The 18,372-nt window shown below is 33.6% G+C and overlaps 3 protein-coding genes across 5 annotated transcripts; 2 read left to right on the forward strand and 1 right to left on the reverse strand.

Moving 5' to 3' along the window:
* Nucleotides 1-5,197: 5,197 nt before the first annotated feature.
* LOC103491047 (probable calcium-binding protein CML21) lies at nucleotides 5,198-7,674 on the forward strand. Of its 2 annotated transcripts, none has more exons than XM_008450844.3 (5): nucleotides 5,198-5,725; nucleotides 6,209-6,427; nucleotides 6,604-6,806; nucleotides 6,899-7,073; nucleotides 7,171-7,674. In XM_008450844.3, the coding sequence occupies exons 2-5, from the start codon at nucleotides 6,232-6,234 to the stop codon at nucleotides 7,269-7,271; spliced, it is 675 nt and encodes a 224-aa protein (XP_008449066.1). In that variant the 5' UTR covers nucleotides 5,198-5,725; nucleotides 6,209-6,231; the 3' UTR covers nucleotides 7,272-7,674. The 2 variants fall into 2 exon arrangements, with proteins under 2 accessions (XP_008449066.1, XP_050942181.1); XM_051086224.1 differs by having other exon boundaries at nucleotides 5,359-5,725; nucleotides 6,604-6,752.
* A 2,270-nt stretch (nucleotides 7,675-9,944) lies between these two features.
* LOC103491048 (THO complex subunit 3) lies at nucleotides 9,945-13,092 on the forward strand. Its single transcript, XM_008450845.3, has 11 exons — nucleotides 9,945-10,144; nucleotides 10,248-10,343; nucleotides 10,843-10,972; nucleotides 11,060-11,151; nucleotides 11,296-11,364; nucleotides 11,809-11,866; nucleotides 11,968-12,067; nucleotides 12,260-12,346; nucleotides 12,488-12,566; nucleotides 12,704-12,836; nucleotides 12,924-13,092. The coding sequence occupies exons 1-11, from the start codon at nucleotides 10,079-10,081 to the stop codon at nucleotides 12,956-12,958; spliced, it is 945 nt and encodes a 314-aa protein (XP_008449067.1). The 5' UTR covers nucleotides 9,945-10,078; the 3' UTR covers nucleotides 12,959-13,092.
* Nucleotides 13,093-13,889: 797 nt separating this feature from the next.
* On the reverse strand, nucleotides 13,890-15,389 carry LOC103491049 (uncharacterized). Of its 2 annotated transcripts, none has more exons than XM_008450846.3 (2): nucleotides 14,659-15,388; nucleotides 13,890-14,396 (listed from the first exon to the last, which is right to left on the reverse strand). In XM_008450846.3, exon 1 carries the CDS (start codon nucleotides 15,324-15,326, stop codon nucleotides 14,673-14,675), a length of 654 nt encoding a protein of 217 aa, XP_008449068.1. In that variant the 5' UTR covers nucleotides 15,327-15,388; the 3' UTR covers nucleotides 13,890-14,396; nucleotides 14,659-14,672. The 2 variants fall into 2 exon arrangements, with proteins under 2 accessions (XP_008449068.1, XP_008449069.1); XM_008450847.3 differs by having other exon boundaries at nucleotides 13,909-14,399; nucleotides 14,659-15,389.
* Between the last annotated feature and the right edge of the window lie 2,983 nt (nucleotides 15,390-18,372).

The following is an 18,372-nucleotide window of genomic DNA, read 5'->3' on the forward strand; positions in this document are numbered from 1 at the left end:
AATACTTTGAATCCCAAAGATTTGATTTATTCTTATTTATAGTTATAAGTAAACTCATAGTAAGTTTGCTGCTTGACCTAGAATTCAGATTTGAATTTTTCTCTGAACTTTTTAACACTTTTTTAAAAGAAAAATACAATTGAAAAGCTTTTTCTTTCAATAAGATAGAAATTGATATGATGATTAATATGTAAATTTTAAAAGATGACAGTGATTTCGTTTGGCTAAAAACATCTTATAATCTTCTTTTCCTTTCTGATGATGATATCTCGTAAGGTTAAATAAATAATGACAAAAATAATATCTTTTTATTTTTACACATCAACCATCACTTCATGTTTCTTCATTTGTTTAACTCTTTGACTCTATATAAAGTGCCATTATACGAAGAGCCTGTTCTTATTAATAACAACAATAAAAATATAGTCTTGGAACAATAAACAATTTGAAAGTTTTGTGGCAAAAGCATCATTTGAATTACCTCAAAATTAAATTAGTTTTACATTTCTTAACGTTTGAGAATCTCACAAAAGAGGTTTAATCAAAGAATGACGTTTTGAAAAAGACATCATATTGAATGAGCATACATGATGTGTATCAGAAATTGAGATTCTAATTGATATTGATAAAGCTCATATGACCAATAAGTGTTATCAATTAGTGAGATTTGAGATTTTGAAACTTTAATTTTTAAATATGGAATTACATGTCGATTATCATTGAACTATAACATAAAAAAATTTGTTTAGCTTAATTTGAAAAGGATGTTTTTTTCATAAAGTTAGTCACTGAGCTAAGAATATTAGAGGTTTCAATTGGGTAATATTTTAGGTTGATTCCATTTTTATCCTACATATAAAAATTCCTATAAATTGAATTTTTCTCCTTCTTGTGTAGAGCGTATTACCATTTCAATATAAAGATTCCGGATAATTTGATCAACTCAATCACCTAAGTCAACGTTAATTATTGTCAGTGGAAGATCGAAAAACTTTTTGCGTTGTCAACAACAAGAGGGGGTTTATGTGTTATGCTTGTTGCTCAATAACACATATAATTATTAACTAAAGAAACTCTTAAAATTCCAAGAAATAAAGAAAAACAAAAGATTTATGAAGATTTTACCAAAATAAATTATTAGAGAATGCCTAAGGAAAAAACAAAGTAGTGGCTAAAGACAAGAAAATCAATTCAAACTTCAAAAAAGCATTGGAATTCTAATTCAAGTGATCTAGAAGAAGAATTTTAATATGCTAATTTTATTCAAAGGTTTAATTCTAGTGATTTTAGTGACTCCAACGATGTTTTTAAGTCAGCTTGAGATAAAATAAGAAGGCGACAATATTAAAAAAGTGTCCAATGATACAATCAAACCTATTTTTAAAGAAATCAATGTGAAGATTGGAAGTCAGTTGAGTTAAAAAATCATTAAGAATGAAATTTTCACCGAGAATGAATATTTACACCCCAAGAAAAACTTTCAAGACTTGAAATGTAACGCCCCAACAAATTCGATTTTTTTGTTCATTGTCATTAATATTTAAGTATGGTTATGGAAAATTCAAATTTTATTGGAAGAACCTCATCATTTTGAAATTTCGATCAAATAAGGTTTGGAATCTTTATTTTGTTTAGATAATAAGTATTTTTTTTTGGAAATAATTGGTGAAGTTATTATTAAACTAAAGTTGGTTGGTTTTCAAATTTATTTAAAGGAAATAGAAAAAGAAGGATATTTTCTTATATAAAGCAGCCTTGGGACTCGTGCGTAAAGAAGAAGAGAAAAAAAAATCAAAGAAAGAAAGAGGGGAAAAGAAAAGAGAAAAAGGGAGAAAAAAAAATTTATTATTAATCAAACCCTAGCCGCCGCACGCCGCCACACGCCGCCGCCACCGCCGCGAACCCGAGCCGCCAAGCCTTCCCCTCTCTGTTCAGCAGCGCAGCCGAGTCTGCAGTCAAAACCGAGCCGTCGCCGAGCTTCCAGCCGCGTCGGAAGAATCGTCCAAGCCGATCCGCGCACGCCGAGCGTCCGTCGGAGCAGCCGTCTCTCCCAGCCGTCGCCCAAAGCCGAGCCGCGTCACCCTTTGCGATCCGCAGCCGATCCGTCAGCCAGCCGCGTCGTGCCGCTTCGATCCGACGCAGCGCAGTCGAGCGTCCGTCTGCAGCCGTCGCCGAGCGAAGCCGAGGTGTAGCCGGACCACCCGCAACCGTCGCGCCACCCGGATCCGAAAACCAGCGCCTCGTCGCGTGAGGACCCGACTCGGCCGAAGCCCGCTCCGTAACCCGAGGCCCGGCCCGTGCCGCGTGCCTCCGACCCGGAACCCGAGCCGCGTGCACCCGCGAGCCGAGCAGCGCCTGCGTGCGAGCCGCACGTGCGTAGCCGCTGTACCAAGCCGAGCCGCGCCTGTCTGCGCCGCGAGCCGAGCCGATCTTCAACCTCCAAGCCGAGCCGGTCCCTGCCCTTTTTCCAGCCGAGCCGCCAAGCCTAATTTGGTTCCTCCCATCCAATTTTGGTAATTATATTAATTATTTTGGCATTACCCAGTAAGATTCAATGGTTTGGGCACTAAATAAATTAATTCGAAATTAAATTAGATTATTTTCCTTAAGGGACGTCTTGGACCAAGTAACTGCTGCAGCGTGGGATTCTCCCTCGGCTTAAAGGGAGTTAGCGCAACCTTGATTTTGGGGTAAGTTGCTTCAAACGACTCTTGGATCTTTGTTCCTTGAAGGTTAGGTTTAATTGTTGTCTTTAACCATTTAGGGTCCTGCTGCTTGGGAAGCACACCTTCTCTTACTTTTAGGACTCGACAACCAAATCTCCAGGTAAGAGATTCTACTACTAGCTCCATGTTTAGAATTATGAGGTCACGTATACCTTCAAATGTGCATGTTGAGGACTAGACTGTACGATGCATGAAATCAATGATAGTATGATGCAAATGATGATATGGTTATATTATAGCATGTTGTTGTGATGACGAGAACTGTTATGGTTGTACGACGGGTGTCGAGATGGAGAGTGTAATGATGATTTATCTGTTATGTTATATGATGACGCCATGTGTATGTATACTGCGATTAGGGTACCTGTTAGCTTAACCTGTTAGAGTCGTACCTGCATGGGTGTCCTTCGGGATCTCCACCTATTTAGGACTGTGCGGTCCGACGGGACACCAGTCTAGCATGGATATAGATATGACTCGAGTGACTCGACGGGGTCCTCGCATCCCGATTGTCCTAGGTGTCCCCCGGGGCACCGAAGACCAGAGTTACGTTCCTACGGGAGCGCATGTTGCACGTGTTCGGGAACGTGCCAGAGATTGGGTACCAGTTACAGGACTCTGACAGGAAGTTAACAGGCACCTAGTGGGACTAGTAGTGGGTCCCTTACTGAGTATTTTATACTCACTCTCTTCATGTCATGTTTTCAGGTAGAGGACGAGGCAAGGGCAAAGGCAAGCTGGCGAGCGACCCGAAGTGACCGTGGCGAGCCATAGGGACTCCTGCTTCCGCTTATTCTTGTTTTTGACTTTAGTACCTTAGTTTGAGTATTCTTCATTATTTACTATCTTTTATGTAGATAGGGCCCGAGTAGGACTTTAGAACGCATTTCATTTTTTGCATAACTACCTTGTTTGGATTCTCATAAATAAAATTTCTCAAACCTTATGCGTTTTACTAAATTTTATGACTTAAACCACTTGTTCTATATTTAGTAATGACTTCGATTCAGTATAAGGAGTTGGGTCGCTACATGAAATCACTCTTTGGGTTACGAAGCACAATCAAGAAGGTTGTTCAAGATAACTAATGGATGAATTTTATAGGCACTATGTGATTGAAACATATTCAAGAACCCAACAAAATTACTACTTTGATCTCGTAGCATTGGAGGAAATAAAGAAAACAACAAAAGAGATTCCAGTGTTCATTGGAGAAAATGACTCAACATGTTGATCAATTATCAAGTAATTTGAAAAGGTTCAAAGACGGATTGTGTTTCGTTTACTGAAGAAAAAGCAAAGAAATCAAGGTTGAAAATTTTTCAATTAAAAATTTTGAAGATAAAATTGAGCAACAAAAATAATTTGAAGATGTTAATTTGAAAATAGTCTCAAGTGGAAGAAAAATTCAACAAAGAAGATGGAAAAGAAGTGTCAAACACAGAGCAAGAATTGAACAAGAACAACACACTAATTGCGGAGAGAATGGATCACCAAAACGTCAAAGAACTTGAAGAAAATGATAAAAAAGATGGGATCCTTGAAGGATTCTTTTTCGATTGTGTTTTTTTGTTAGTTATTGGTCCTTTGAATATGATTTTGAATGAGCTCAAAGGAAAAGATGTTTTTGGGTTTATGGTTGACGTTGATGGAGATGTTCAACTTTTGGTAGCATTAGCAATTTTGGATTTTTTTTTCTCGAACTTATCTTTTTAATTATAATATATTTGTTCAAAATGTAGGAGGTTGGTTTAGTCACACTATGTTGAACAAACTTATTTCATCACCGTTTGTTTCGTATATTTTTTTTCTTTTTAAAACTGACAAGTTTTTTTAGGGATAGAATGAGGTAAGAAGAATAAATTTCAATTGGGTAATACTCTAAGCTAATTCTCTTTTTACCCCATTTGTAAGAGAACTCTATAAATAAGATTATTTGTCCACTTGGTTTCTTCTTCGAGAATTACTCCTTGAGATTGCTTAGGCTACTTCAGTTTCATTTAAACATTTTTAATAAAAACTGCTTAGAATAAAAAACATTCATGTGTTTGTGTAAAAGTATTTCAAATATAACTTTTTTTTTGTTTGCTTCTTTTAGTACAATTTGTTTGGTTTGTTATAAACTATAAGTATCTCTTATTAATGTCAAATTCCAATAAAATACAACTATAAAATACTATGAACTAATAATTTAAAACAATGGTCGTTGTAGTTGGTGGAAGTTGTAGTGGCAAGAGATGACAAACAACAATAGTTGCTGGAGTTGACCATCAGTGACATGAATGTTGGAAATAGTAATAAATGGTGGTCATTGAAGTTAGTCGAAAGTGTCTACCAATTGTAGTTGTCAGAAGTTGGGCGTCACAAATAATTGTTGAAAGTCAAAAGAAGATATTAGCCACTAAACACTAACTAATATTTACTTCATAAACTAATTTGTTCAAAAGAAAAAAGAAATCCAACATTTTTCAAAAAGAATTTTTCATTCACAGAATTAATTAAACGATTCCAAAAGTAAACGAGATACGTAGTGCACTCCACAATGTGGACAAATCACAATGAAGATGATGAGATTTAGAGAATAATATATTAGAACGAGAAGAGTCAAAAGAAAAGCCTTTTTGGAGTGTTTTATGTAATAATAATTTTAAATTTTCGTTGTTCCTATCTTTTAGGGAGATTGTCGAGTTTGGAGCCGATACACAAACGTGGTGGGTCGTCCACAAAGATCGGTTCAAGAATCCAATGAAGCATCAGCAAAGAATCATCATCAATCTCCATTTCCATCATCATCTCATCAACAACTAATCTCTACCAAACTTTTCCCTTTTCTCTTCTTTCATCAACAACAAAACACCCCCCCTAAATAAAATCTCCTAAAACACCCTCCAATTTCTCCTTTTTTCTTGTTGTTCACCTTCTCTGTTTCCTGAAGAACAACAGGAAGAAGAATAAGAAGAACCCATTTTGGAATCAAGCTTTGCCGTAATCTCTAACAGGTTAAACCTTCTTCCTTCCTTTCTTTTGCCTTTTTGTTTCATTGATTATGGTTTCAGTGATTGGTTCTCTTAGGTTTTTGATTTCTAGTTCTGTTCTTCAAGTGTTGAAATGAATATGGGCTTGTTTGGTGGTTTTGTCATCTTCTTTTTGTTTGTTGGTTCATGTGTTTATAGACCCTTTTCTTGGATTTTATCTTAATCTTGAACCCTTTTGTGTTTTCTCAAGATTTTGAACCAGTTTACATCTTTTTGTGTTAACCCTTTTCTTCTTTTTAATTGATAACTTGCAAGCTTCATCCATGATAAATATGAAGCTAAGATAGCAATATTTCAAAATTTTAAAAGTTGAGTACTAAAGTAGAATATAACAGACCTTTTTCTTTATTAAATATTTCTTTTAACACTTGTTTTTATATGGTGTAGAGTAGACTGATTTTGATAGAGTAAGTGATTTTGATTGTTTGTTTTATTGGCTATGAACAGAGACATTTCTTAATTAGTTGGCAATGGGGAGTGTGGTGGGGAAGTTGGAATCTCCTAGAGAGTGTGTACCTGAAACAAAACTTGAAGCCAAAATGGTTGAGACAATGAGACGAAGAGCAACAAAAGGAAGCATCATTAGGTCATTTGATTGCATACTCTTGAAATTCCCCAAAATTGATGATAGCCTTAGAAACTGCAAAACTATTTTCCAACAGTTCGGTGAGTACTTTGTTTGGTTCTGTTCTTTAGAATGCCTATTTAACTTTATGGTTACTTACTGCGACAGTTTAAAACTTCAAGTTTCCAAGCCTTGAATTTACTATTACTCTACTAGTACCCCCACAAAATAGTGATGATCTTGATAGTGATACTTAGAAGTTATGCCTTCTTTGTAGATGAGGATTTGAACGGGATAATTGATCGTCGGGAGCTTAAGAAATGCTTTGACGGGCTGGAGATTTTGCTTACAGAGGAGGAAATCGATGATCTCTTTGAGGCTTGTGATATTAGTGCTGCTATGGGAATCAAGTTCAATGAATTCATTGTACTTCTCTGCCTTGTCTATCTTCTCAAGGATGATCCCGATGCTGTATTTTCTGTATCCGAATGTTTTGTTTTCGCTTTTCAAGCTGCTTGTTCCTTCATTCTTTTTCTCTATGCTTTTCCTTTTCTATTCCCTGACTTCAACAGAAATCTCAATTTGGAATGCCGAAATTGGAGGAGACATTCGAATCATTGGTTGATGCATTCGTGTTCTTGGACAAGAATAAGGATGGATATGTAAGCAAGAGCGAGATGATCTCTGCAATAAACGAAACCACGTCAGGAGAACGTTCATCAGGGCGGATAGCAATGAGGAGATTCGGTAATACTCGTTGACGCTTTGGTCTTTCCATTTGTATACTGATTGCTGCACCAATGAATTAATGGTTGAGCTTGTTTCACTCGTTTGATCTTGGCAGAGGAGATGGACTGGGACAAAAATGGAATGGTAAACTTCAAAGAATTTCTCTTTGCATTCACCCGTTGGGTTGGAATCGACGAGAATGAGGAGGAGGAATGAAAGATGAAAATCATGTCATATTGAGTACGAAACTTCTTTTCCCAATTCTTTGTTCGATGATGGCGAAACCGTTGTGCACAATAATGAAAGTAAAGGATGGTGTTTCATCTGTGCACTATGTTGGCCTTTCTCACACAAAAAGTGAACTAGAAGATAACAATGGTTTCAAGGCGTTGGTAGTAAATAATTGTGTGAACTTGCGAAGAGTAGAAATCATATAATTTGAAATGCCTTTTTCTATCAAGTGGGCATTGTTTTTGTTTATTATTATCCTCCATGGCATCTTGACTGATTTTCACTGGATGGGTTGGAAAATAGTTTATTTTCTTTGAACTTCTCTGACTTGCCCTCAACATTATGGACTCCTTTTCTTCTTATTCAAAGGGAAACTTCACTTCATCAACTATGAGTTGATTGATATTTCCTCTTTTGTTTGTTTGGTTCTTTGCATCTTTTGTTTTTTTCCTTTTGTTAGGACTATATACCCTCATGGCTTTGCTTTTGGTATAATTCTAAAAGTCTCACACCAATAGAGATAGTTGTCATCGCTTATATACCCAAGATCATCCCCTTATCTAACTAATGTGGGACTATGGTCGGATACACACCTTTTTATCCATTTGACTGAAGATTTTAAGAGGGAGAAGCAATGTGAAAGAAGGAACGAAAGATAAATGGAGGAACCAAATTACTCGAACCAAACCGAAGCGAACAAAATCGATTTGCTTTTCTCAATCTTCCAAAGGAAAATCAAACTGACTTGCATTTATATTCCCTTAACCCTCCTAGACTTGAACAATACATGGGTTGAAGATTTGTGGGTTGAAGATTTGGTAGTTGAGCCCATATGCAAACTAGTTAGATTTAATATTTATAACTTCGTTCTATTTATTGATTAAGGAATTAAATTTATTTGAGTTTATCAAAAAAAAAAAAAAAAAATCTATATCGGTATCCAAGTTTGTTCCGATCGTTATAATGTTAGTTATCTTAACTATGTTTAGTGTGGGGATTCACCTATAAAGTAATAAGATATGAAGTTGAAGATCAAAAGTAAAAGAGGACATATACAAACATAAGATGTTAGCAAAAGTCTTAGTAAAGTCTTAATCAATCAAAAGAATATCAACATTAAACTTTAGTCCATTTTAGGGACTAAAGTGTAATCGTCTTTTCTTTTTTAATTTTAATTTTTATATTACCCATCAAATTTACCCTAAAAAAGGGGATTAAACAAGCCTCAATAAGAACCATGAAAAAAGTAGTAATCGAAGAATATGAAATGTTGCAAGGTACAGAGACGGTCATCCTTGGGATAAATGTACTAAAATTGAAGGAAAAATAAAATGTGTTCTACTTCAAAATTCAGATTTTTTACGTTTTATTTACTTATACTAACGTGAATTTACCAAATGAAACTTTGCATACACAAATTGTCTCATGCTTTTGCTCTCATCCACCCTTTCAACCTCCTCTTTTTCTTGTTCTTCTCTCTCCTTCACTCTCGTTTGGGTTCTTCTCCCATGCTCCACTTTTCGAGCAACATTTTGATAACTAACAGGAATAAATGTACTTGGCAACATTTTAAATGTACTCGGCAACATTTTAATGGTCACGAGATAAATGGAAAACAAAAAATAGAAAACGATGGACTTGAAGGGAGGAATAAAACATAGATAGAAAAAATTGAAAAAAGAAAAAGTAAATTAAGGATAATTTTGTAACTTTTAAGAATGCTTTAAAAGGTTAAATTACAAAATATGCATATGAAACTTATAGTCTAAAATTTTCAAAACGTTTTAAAAATATCTTTAAACTTTAAATAAATGAACCAAAAATACTTTTACCGTTGGTTTTGGATGGAAGTTATTAAAATTTTGTCTAAAAAATACAGCTGAACAAAAGTTTTATAAAAATCTTGGAGCTTGAAAAAAGTTAAAATAACGCTCTCATTCATCCAAAACTTACATAAATCTTTTCACCAATCGGAATTTAAAGTTAAAACTATATTTTTAAAATTTATTTTATGATTAACATATAGAAATAAATCACACACACGACAAATTTGAACCGTCATTGTTGTAATTAACATAGAACTAATTATCAAATAAAAAATGTATTTGACTATAAATAGACAATGATAATCAAATAGATCTATTGGTTTAATTTTTTTTTATTTGACTAATTATTGTTTTACTACATTTTAAGGAAAAGATTTTATCTTATAACTTTTTGTTTTAAGTGATATACATAGCTATTTTTTTTGTAATTTAACCTTTAAAATATCAATGTTAATGGATAAACCAAATTCATTTTGATGGATATTTCTAAAAGATTATAAAAACAAAAAAGTAAAAAATAAATTTAATTATATATATATATATATATTATATTATTTATGTTATATTTATATTAGTGCCATTTTGATGTTTTATTTATGTGTGATTCCTAGATTTTCATATGATGTAATAAAAATATCGATTTTTATATCGAATACATGGAAATGTACAAAATATTATAGAAATATTGATATATGGACGTAGATTTAAACCTAAAAATTTTAGTTTTTGCTTTGGGAGTTTAGAAATTTGGGGTAAAAATTAGATTAATTAGAGTTTTTTTAAAAAATTTAAAATTTAGGGTATTTATTAAACTTTTTGTTAGTGGAGGGAGGAATCGTTTCGTAGAAAAGGATTCGATGTATTGTAAAATTATTTCACCATTACTTCACTCAAAAATCCATTTTGGTGTTCGCATGGAAAATCCCTCTAATCACAGGATTTGAAATCGTTCCATTGCAGCAGGACATGGAGGAATCAGCCCAAGCTTTCAAGAATCTTCACAGCAGAGAGTATCAAGGTCACAAGAAGAAGGTCTTCTTTTTTTCTTTTCTCTTATCTTATTCCCTCTTTCGTGCTGTTTTCTAAGACGATTTTATTCACCCTTTTAATATTTTTGACTTCATCTTTTCTTCAGGTACATTCCGTGGCATGGAATTGCACGGGCATGAAGCTTGCTTCCGGTTCTGTTGATCAAACTGCTCGAGTTTGGCATATTGAGCCTCACGGACATGTATGCTTTCTGTTCTTTGATTCTCCCGTGGAATCGTCCTCAAATTGCTCGATTAGGGTTTTCTTTATTTTTTGTTTTTGTTTTTTGGGGTGCTGTAAATGGTCGAATTTGAGCCTAAATCTTCTTTTAATCCTTGTCTCTTCATCCGACCGATTTGATAGGATTTACTATAGTTGAATACATGAGTGAAGTTATGAAATAAAAGGGTTAGGGAAAGCTTCAACTTTTGAGTTTTCCTACTTCCACTTTTTACATAATGTTCCATAAGCTCTTGCTCTTGTGTTTTCCTTTCTTTTATGTTCTGGAAAATGGGAGTACGAATTACAGAGTTCTTTAGTTGTGTATATATGTGATAGTGTGTTACGCTTGATTCCTCCTGAGACTTGTTTTGAATGATTGCTATGGTTTTACCACAATATTTAGTGTTGTATTGTTTGTTTGTCTTTACTTACCACCCTGAACAAATCATTTCAATCATGTCAGATGATGTTTGCTTCAGGGTAAGGTTAAGGATGTTGAGTTGAAAGGGCACACTGATAGTGTAGATCAGCTATGCTGGGACCCTAAACATTCTGATCTTATAGCGACTGCATCTGGGGACAAGACCGTTCGACTATGGGATGCTCGCAGTAAGTGTTTGAAACTGAAATTTTAAAAGTAAGTAACCGATCCAACTGTAGTTTAGAATATGGTTCATTTTTTATTTTGTACTATAGATGGGAAATGCTCACAGCAAGCTGAGCTCAGTGGCGAAAATATCAACATCACCTACAAACCTGATGGGACACACATCGCTGTTGGAAATAGGGTATGTTCTAGGGTGAATTTGTGCATTGTAAAACCAATTTTTATTTGTTATTGGTTGAATGTACATCTCAATAAGTTTATAAATTATATCCCTTGGAAATGTTGACCATTTCAGTACTCACTGTTTTCTCATATCATTTTGCAGGATGATGAACTTACAATTCTGGATGTTAGGAAGTTTAAACCAGTTCACAAGCGCAAGTTCAACTATGAGGTAATGTTTATCTAAGATAAACTACGGTAACCTTGACCATTAGTCATTTATGGAAGCATAAGAGAGGATTGTGTTAAATGTTGAGAAATTTGATACAGGACATTAAAGATGACTGCTTTGACATGTTGATGTTGGTCTTTAAAAATTAGAAGTCCAATTTTAGTAGAGGCTGTCTTTGCTCTGTTCTTGAAAGCTCTTGACAGGCCCTCATTATTAATGTATATAGGAGGAAACATGTGAAGGAGAGGGACTAAACGTATCTTGTAAATAGGGTGATGTAATAGTAATACGGACCCTTTAGTGGTTTGATTTGTAACTGGTGCGGGCATTAATTTATAGTACTAAGTCTTTTGTGAACAGAGAAAGGCATGCTTAGACTGTGATAATCTTTTGTTTTACCTCGATTGTCTAGATTGACAGGAGTTTTTCATTATCTTTTTCCAGGTGAATGAAATAGCTTGGAACATGACTGGGGAGATGTTTTTCCTGACAACTGGAAATGGTAATGATATGCGTCAGTGACATTTCTTTAAATGCAATAACTGAGGACATATTGTTGAACTCTCTTTCAAATAAAAATTCATGTCAATTTCTTGTGCTCAGGTACTGTTGAAGTACTAGCATACCCATCTCTTCGACCAATTGAAACTCTTATGGCTCATACAGCGGGTTGTTACTGCATTGCAATTGACCCTGTTGGAGGGTGAGTTTGAAAGTTGACTTAAATTGAGTGAAGCTTCTTAACTATGTAGAACTCTTCCATGGAATATGCACTCAGTATTTCTTTTATTTAAAAACTCGTGGTTTCGAACTTTCAATTGCTTGCTTCATTTATTGTGAAAACTTCTTCTGCAATTAGCCTTAGAGAAAGATAAATGACTTGTTACAATCATAGGTATTTTGCAGTTGGAAGTGCTGATTCATTAGTTAGCTTATGGGATATATCGCAGATGCTTTGTGTGCGAACATTTACAAAACTTGAGTAAGCTTCTATTTGATTTATACGACAATTTTGTTTTCTTCTTTCCTCTTTTCTAGATTTGCAACACTGCAATACGCAGCGACTTGACTTGTTTGTACACTGAAGGATAATACGTTCTTGTCACTTATTTAACTTCCTTAGATGGCCTGTTAGAACAATAAGTTTCAACCACACAGGAGAATACATTGCTTCTGCCAGTGAGGACTTGTTCATTGATATAGTAAGCATTCATTCCAGTCTCTCTCCTTAGACATTACTACTTTAATGTCTGATCATGCTACAGTCTCCCCTCTGTCATGCTGAAGAGGATTCCTGCCAAAACTGGTTCATGGATGGTGTTTTTTCTTTTGCTTACAGTCAAATGTTCAAACGGGACGAACGGTTCATCAAATTCCTTGTCGGGCTGCAATGAACAGTGTGGAGTGGAATCCAAAACATAATTTACTTGCATATGCTGGGGATGACAAGAACAAGTATCAGGCTGATGAAGGCAAGTTATCTGTGCATTGGTCTTTCCTACTTATCTTTTTTAACTTGAAGTCACTTCACAAAAAGTGTTATCATTTTCTCGTTGCAGGTATTTTTAGGATCTTTGGGTTTGAAAGTCCATGAGAAATGGATCAACTATGGAGAATTTTCCAATTCTGTGATACTTTATTATGTTCCTTCATTTCTGGCAAAATGTATTGAATTTCAGTTAGTGGCTTTTACCATAAAGTTAATCATATTTCCCCTTGAAACGACAATCTGTGGTTGTCTTACCTCTTGAAAAGTTCACCATGACAAGCTTAGGGCTTCTGATCAAATCTTAATTTGAAACAACCGAGAAATTCCATCTTTTTAACACGAGGTTGGAGATTTTAGTTTCAAAAGCTGTTTGTGATGGTTTAAGTTCTTAAGAAAGTTGTATGCTCTAAAACTAAAGCAGGTTTCTTTCAACAGAGTATTTGAAGATACATTTTTATTTACATTAAACTTTGAAGTTCCTTAAATCTATTTTTCCAGTATGTCCCTCAAATAAGTTTAGAATCTAAGAGTGCATTGGGATTTTTGTCCACAAAAAATGTTTTTCAAGAATACTTTTTTTAAAATGAGTTCAAAATTTTAATGTTTTATATACATAATTTTGTTTAAAACATTTTTTTAAATGAATTTAAAATTTAAACGATTTATACTTAAAATCTTATTTTTTCTAAATTTGGTTCGTGTTTTCTCTAATTGATTATTTTTTAATCTTATTTTTTAAAAAATGGTTTTTGAAAAATTACTAATCACCTTAAATTTTTCCAAAATGGTTTTTTTTTTATAATTTAAATACTTTAAAAGATAATTTGAACATACCCTAACTCTCACGTGCAGTTGTTTTTCTGTTTCTTAACATCTGTCCACTTGACTTAAATAATATTCATTTATCCTCATTTAATTAGATAGGTATGGATGACTCTTGAAACGAGTGACATTAGAACATGAGAGACCGTATGACGACCCTTGAAGTGAAGTCGTTTCTAGCGATAGAATGAGTACTTTGCTAAATCATCATTCGTTTCCAGTGCAACCCCGGTTGGGACCTAAATTATCCACTCAAACATTTTGTTAGTCATTTATTACTTTCTCTTGTGTTACATACTTATTTGTACCCACAGCCAAGAAAGTAAATACAAATACAACTAATCTGAATGTATAAATAGGAACTTTTATATAGATAATAATAAGGAACGGGGGTGTATAAATAAATAAATAAATAAATAAACAAAATTAGCCACAAAGTTACATATGGCCAATTTCAAAATTGGCAAGTTCATTAACTATGCCTAGAAAGCCAAAACAAAAATTTGGACACAAGCAGTGTTGCTTAATTAACACTGATTTTTAGTTCTCTTCAAACCAACACTTAATCTTCTTGTGTACTTCAATCCTTTCTTCACCATCTTTCTCTTCATAATTTGTAAAGATTCTACAAAAATGGAGCCTCCCTTGCCTTCCCTAATGATAGTTTTTATGTCGGACCCATCTTGCTTCATCCTCCACTACATATTAATTCTTCAACCACCTGCTTCATTTACAGCAAAACCCAAATTGTTAGAAACAAAAGTATCAACAACCCATTTTGATATTAGTCATAGTGAACAAAAAGAAATCCAAGAAGAATTATTCAACTAAGCTGCCACCAAAAAACCTAAAAAATATAAGAGCAAATTGTAAGAACTTACACCCCTTGAACTTTCAATGATAAAAATTCACTCCTTCAACTTCAAACTTCTACAAATGTTGTAGAATCACATGATAAGGATCGCATGATAAGGAGCTTTTACCTGAGAAATGGCAATTAAAAGCCGCAAAGAATGAACTTGGAAGCAGCGAAAACAATGGCAGAAAAGCCAAGAAGAGAAATGGCAATGAAATTCCTTGAAAACCAAGTGAGAGGCCCCCATTTAATCTCCACACTAGAACTCTTCATTCTATTCCCAATTTGTGGTTCTTTAGACAAATTAAAGCAAGATCCTTTCATTCTAAGTTCTTGAGCACATCTTGTAAGTGCTCTGTTTTCACTCTTCTCCCTCTGTAACTGCCCTCTTGCTTTCCAATACATCCACAATTTCAGCTGCACCACGATCACGAACACCCCGGACGTCGCCCCTATCACCACAGCCGGAACCCACCATTTCTTACACACAATGGGATCAGAGGAAGTGTACAAGAGAGTGAGAGAGAGGGCATGGAAGAGGAAGAAGAAGCAACAGAGTTGAAAGATTTGTTGCTTTAAAGACTCCATTTTTGTCTCTCGACGTCCGATTCTGAGACCGAAGAGATGCTCGTCTCTTTGCCAAAGCTTTAAGAGTAATAAATGGCCGGAGCTTTCGGAAATTTGTCGCAATGGGTGGTGTTGAATTACAGAGATCATGAGGTTTTGCGTGTGGTTTTCTTGTTCTACTGGGATTTCAACTATGTGGGCAGCGGTAGAATCTTTGGTTTGGGCCATTGGAGATTTGAACTTTGATGATTGTGAGTTTGGAATTGGAATTTTGTTGGGTTTAGAAGATACTTAAAGGGTTGTTTGTTGAATAACGCCTGATGCGAATAATGAATGTGATTTTCCAACGGATATATTTCTTTTCGACTCTAACGGTCGAATTGTTGGATTTTTTTTTTAATATTTATATTTATTAATTCTGTTGAAACGGTATTTTCTTTTGGGCCTTTAATTTTTCTCGGCCCATTAATTGTTTTAAAAGAAAAAGTCTCCTTTATCATTTAAAAAAAAAAGTCAATTATAATTAACACAACCATTACCAAACGAGTTTTTCTTTTAATCAATTTCACTTTTAAAATCATATTTGAAAAATATCATATTTAAAAAATAACGAAACATTCAAAATTAATTTAATATTAAATTTTAGGACATTTAATTACAACCTCCAAAGCATCAAAAATTAATTTTAAAGAATTAAAAATATGGATTTTAGAGAATGACCATTTTATAATTGTGACGTGTCTTTATTTTAGCAATTGGATCAAATTAATTATTTTGGTTCAATTAAATATTATTTACTTACTCTAAAATTAAAAAATACGACCCAAATCCACGTGATTGAGCTCATGGTTATGGACCAGACCAAGTCCATAAATAGAGGAGTTGAAAATTTTAAACTTCAGATCTAGAGAGAATTCTCCCAAGAAATAGAAAACTATTCACTCTTGAAATCGAATACCTTTGAACACCTTTTATCTTCCAAGATTTCCAAGACTCCAACTTCAAAAACATCATCGAAGATTGAAGACACAAACAACTTCAAGAACATCCTCAAAGATTGAAAGAACACCATCAAAGATTGAAACTTCTTTGAAGATACAAACTTTCTTCCAAGACTCCATCTTCAAAAACACCCTCGAAGATTGGAGCTCCTTTGAAGATACAAGCTTTTTTCGAAGACTCCAAAAGAACACCCTCAAAGATTGAAGCTATCTAAGCTTTCTTTCAAGACTCCAACTTCAAGGACACGTGCTTCGCTTCCTCAAATCAAGCTTGCATCCAGAGAATGAAATGATCAAATTCTAGAGATTGGACCACATCGCATCGAATCAATGTAAATACAACATCAACACAAGTTCAAATCCACGAATCAAATTTCTCCGAAAATCTCGTGTGAACACCAACCTTACGTGATACCAAGATATAAATTTCTTCTGATATATATTATATAGTGATTATTTGTGATTCTAGTATTATTATGAATATGAATAATGTAATTATTCATCTCAAAATCTAATTGGTAAGTTCATATTCATGTAATTGTCAAAAAAATATTGAAAAGTTACGTAAAAATTGGATATAATATTTGGTAAATAGTTGAATATGGAGAAATTTGAGAATAATATAAGATTTGGTATAAGATTGGAAAGACTATATAATATTTGAAAAAATTAATAGGGTCTCGGTGTTTAATCTGCTTGTACCAATAAGACTAAAAAAATAATCGATATTTAATTTTAAACTAAATCTTAGTGGTCGATCTTGTTCAAGATGGGCAAGAAAAAGTACCAAATCAACATATTTTCAAAAAACGTGCTAGTATTTAAAGATAAGATACTTTAATGTACTATTTCTCCAACGATAGAATAAAATTTCTATTGAATGATTTTTCTCTTTTGACTTTTAAATAAAGTAAATGAGGGAGAATGTTCCTCAAATCTAAAATAGAGTACGTAAGTGGTTTTAAATAGTAAAACGAGTGGAAAACTTTTCAAATGTATTAAAACAATGACACTATCTAATAAACACTAGAAATCTACCTATTGAAGATCGAGATATTTTGGTATATTAATAAATAAATTGACTCATTTTACTATATTTAAGAATAATCTTTTAAAAATACAAACTTTAACAAAGATTTAAAAGAAAAAAAAAAGAATTAAAATGATGAGTGCAAGTCGACATGAAAAGGGTAAGTTTGGTTTTGAAAATGACCCAACAAGGAAAGAGTATATTTGTCCTTAGCACATCCTAACAACCTTTTTATAATTTTCTAAATTCACAATTAAGGTTTAATGTTAATAATGAATCAATTTGTTGTCATGATTGTTAACAAGGAAGGTTTAGAATTTAAATACCACCTTATCTTTTATAAAATATCTCAAAACTACTATTGATTTTCAAACGTGCATACACTTCTTCAAATGTCAACGTTCCAAGAGGAAGACATTTAAAGTAAATCTATGTACCATTTCAAAATGATTTTATTTAAATGTTTCAACATTTTTTATTCATTCAATAGAAATATTTTGCGATGTTTGAGATACTGAATTGATTAATATAGTCATTTGTTATTATATTTGGTGAATTATAGTAATTGGTATGTTATAATAGTTTATGTTAGGAGTGCGTTCATAAATAATTTAATCTAAGCAAGCAATAGTTAAAACTATAACAAAAATGGAGTGAGTCAATGAGTAAGAAATACTAAATACAGTAACAAAAAAGGCTTTAAACTAGTAATAGTATAATTAGTTGCGGGATATAATAGTTGGAGACACCAATTATTAATATTGGAACCCCAAATATAGAATGAGATTCATAGCCCACGGGGATTTTGTATGAATGACCTATATTTAGGGTCCCATATGAAATTTGGCCAAAGATTCAAATTTGAATGGAAAATGGCATTTTGCTTATGTCAACCGTGTGAGAAAGTACTATCTTGTTCTCAAATTATGCACGAGTGCCTGTAGCTAAAACAAATTCTTGCTTCTCGTTCTAACTACTAACTCCTTTTTCTAGGTCCTTTTCAGTCAATTTATATATGTATCTGTGCACACTCTTGTTCTAGTTTTTCCTAGCTTTGCATTTCCTTTTCTTTTTTTCATCATATGCACAATTTTTCATCAGAAAAAAACTGCAAAACAAAGAAGGAAGAGAGAAAAAATTGGAAAACTAAAAAGAAGAAAAGCATATGAGAGAAGAAGAAATAAAACATAAAAATGGAGGAAGAAAGAAAAAGATAGCGACCCAAGAAAAACACACACACAAA

This window comes from Cucumis melo, chromosome 6, assembly GCF_025177605.1.
Source record: "Cucumis melo cultivar AY chromosome 6, USDA_Cmelo_AY_1.0, whole genome shotgun sequence".
NCBI classification, from domain to species: Eukaryota; Viridiplantae; Streptophyta; class Magnoliopsida; order Cucurbitales; family Cucurbitaceae; genus Cucumis; species Cucumis melo.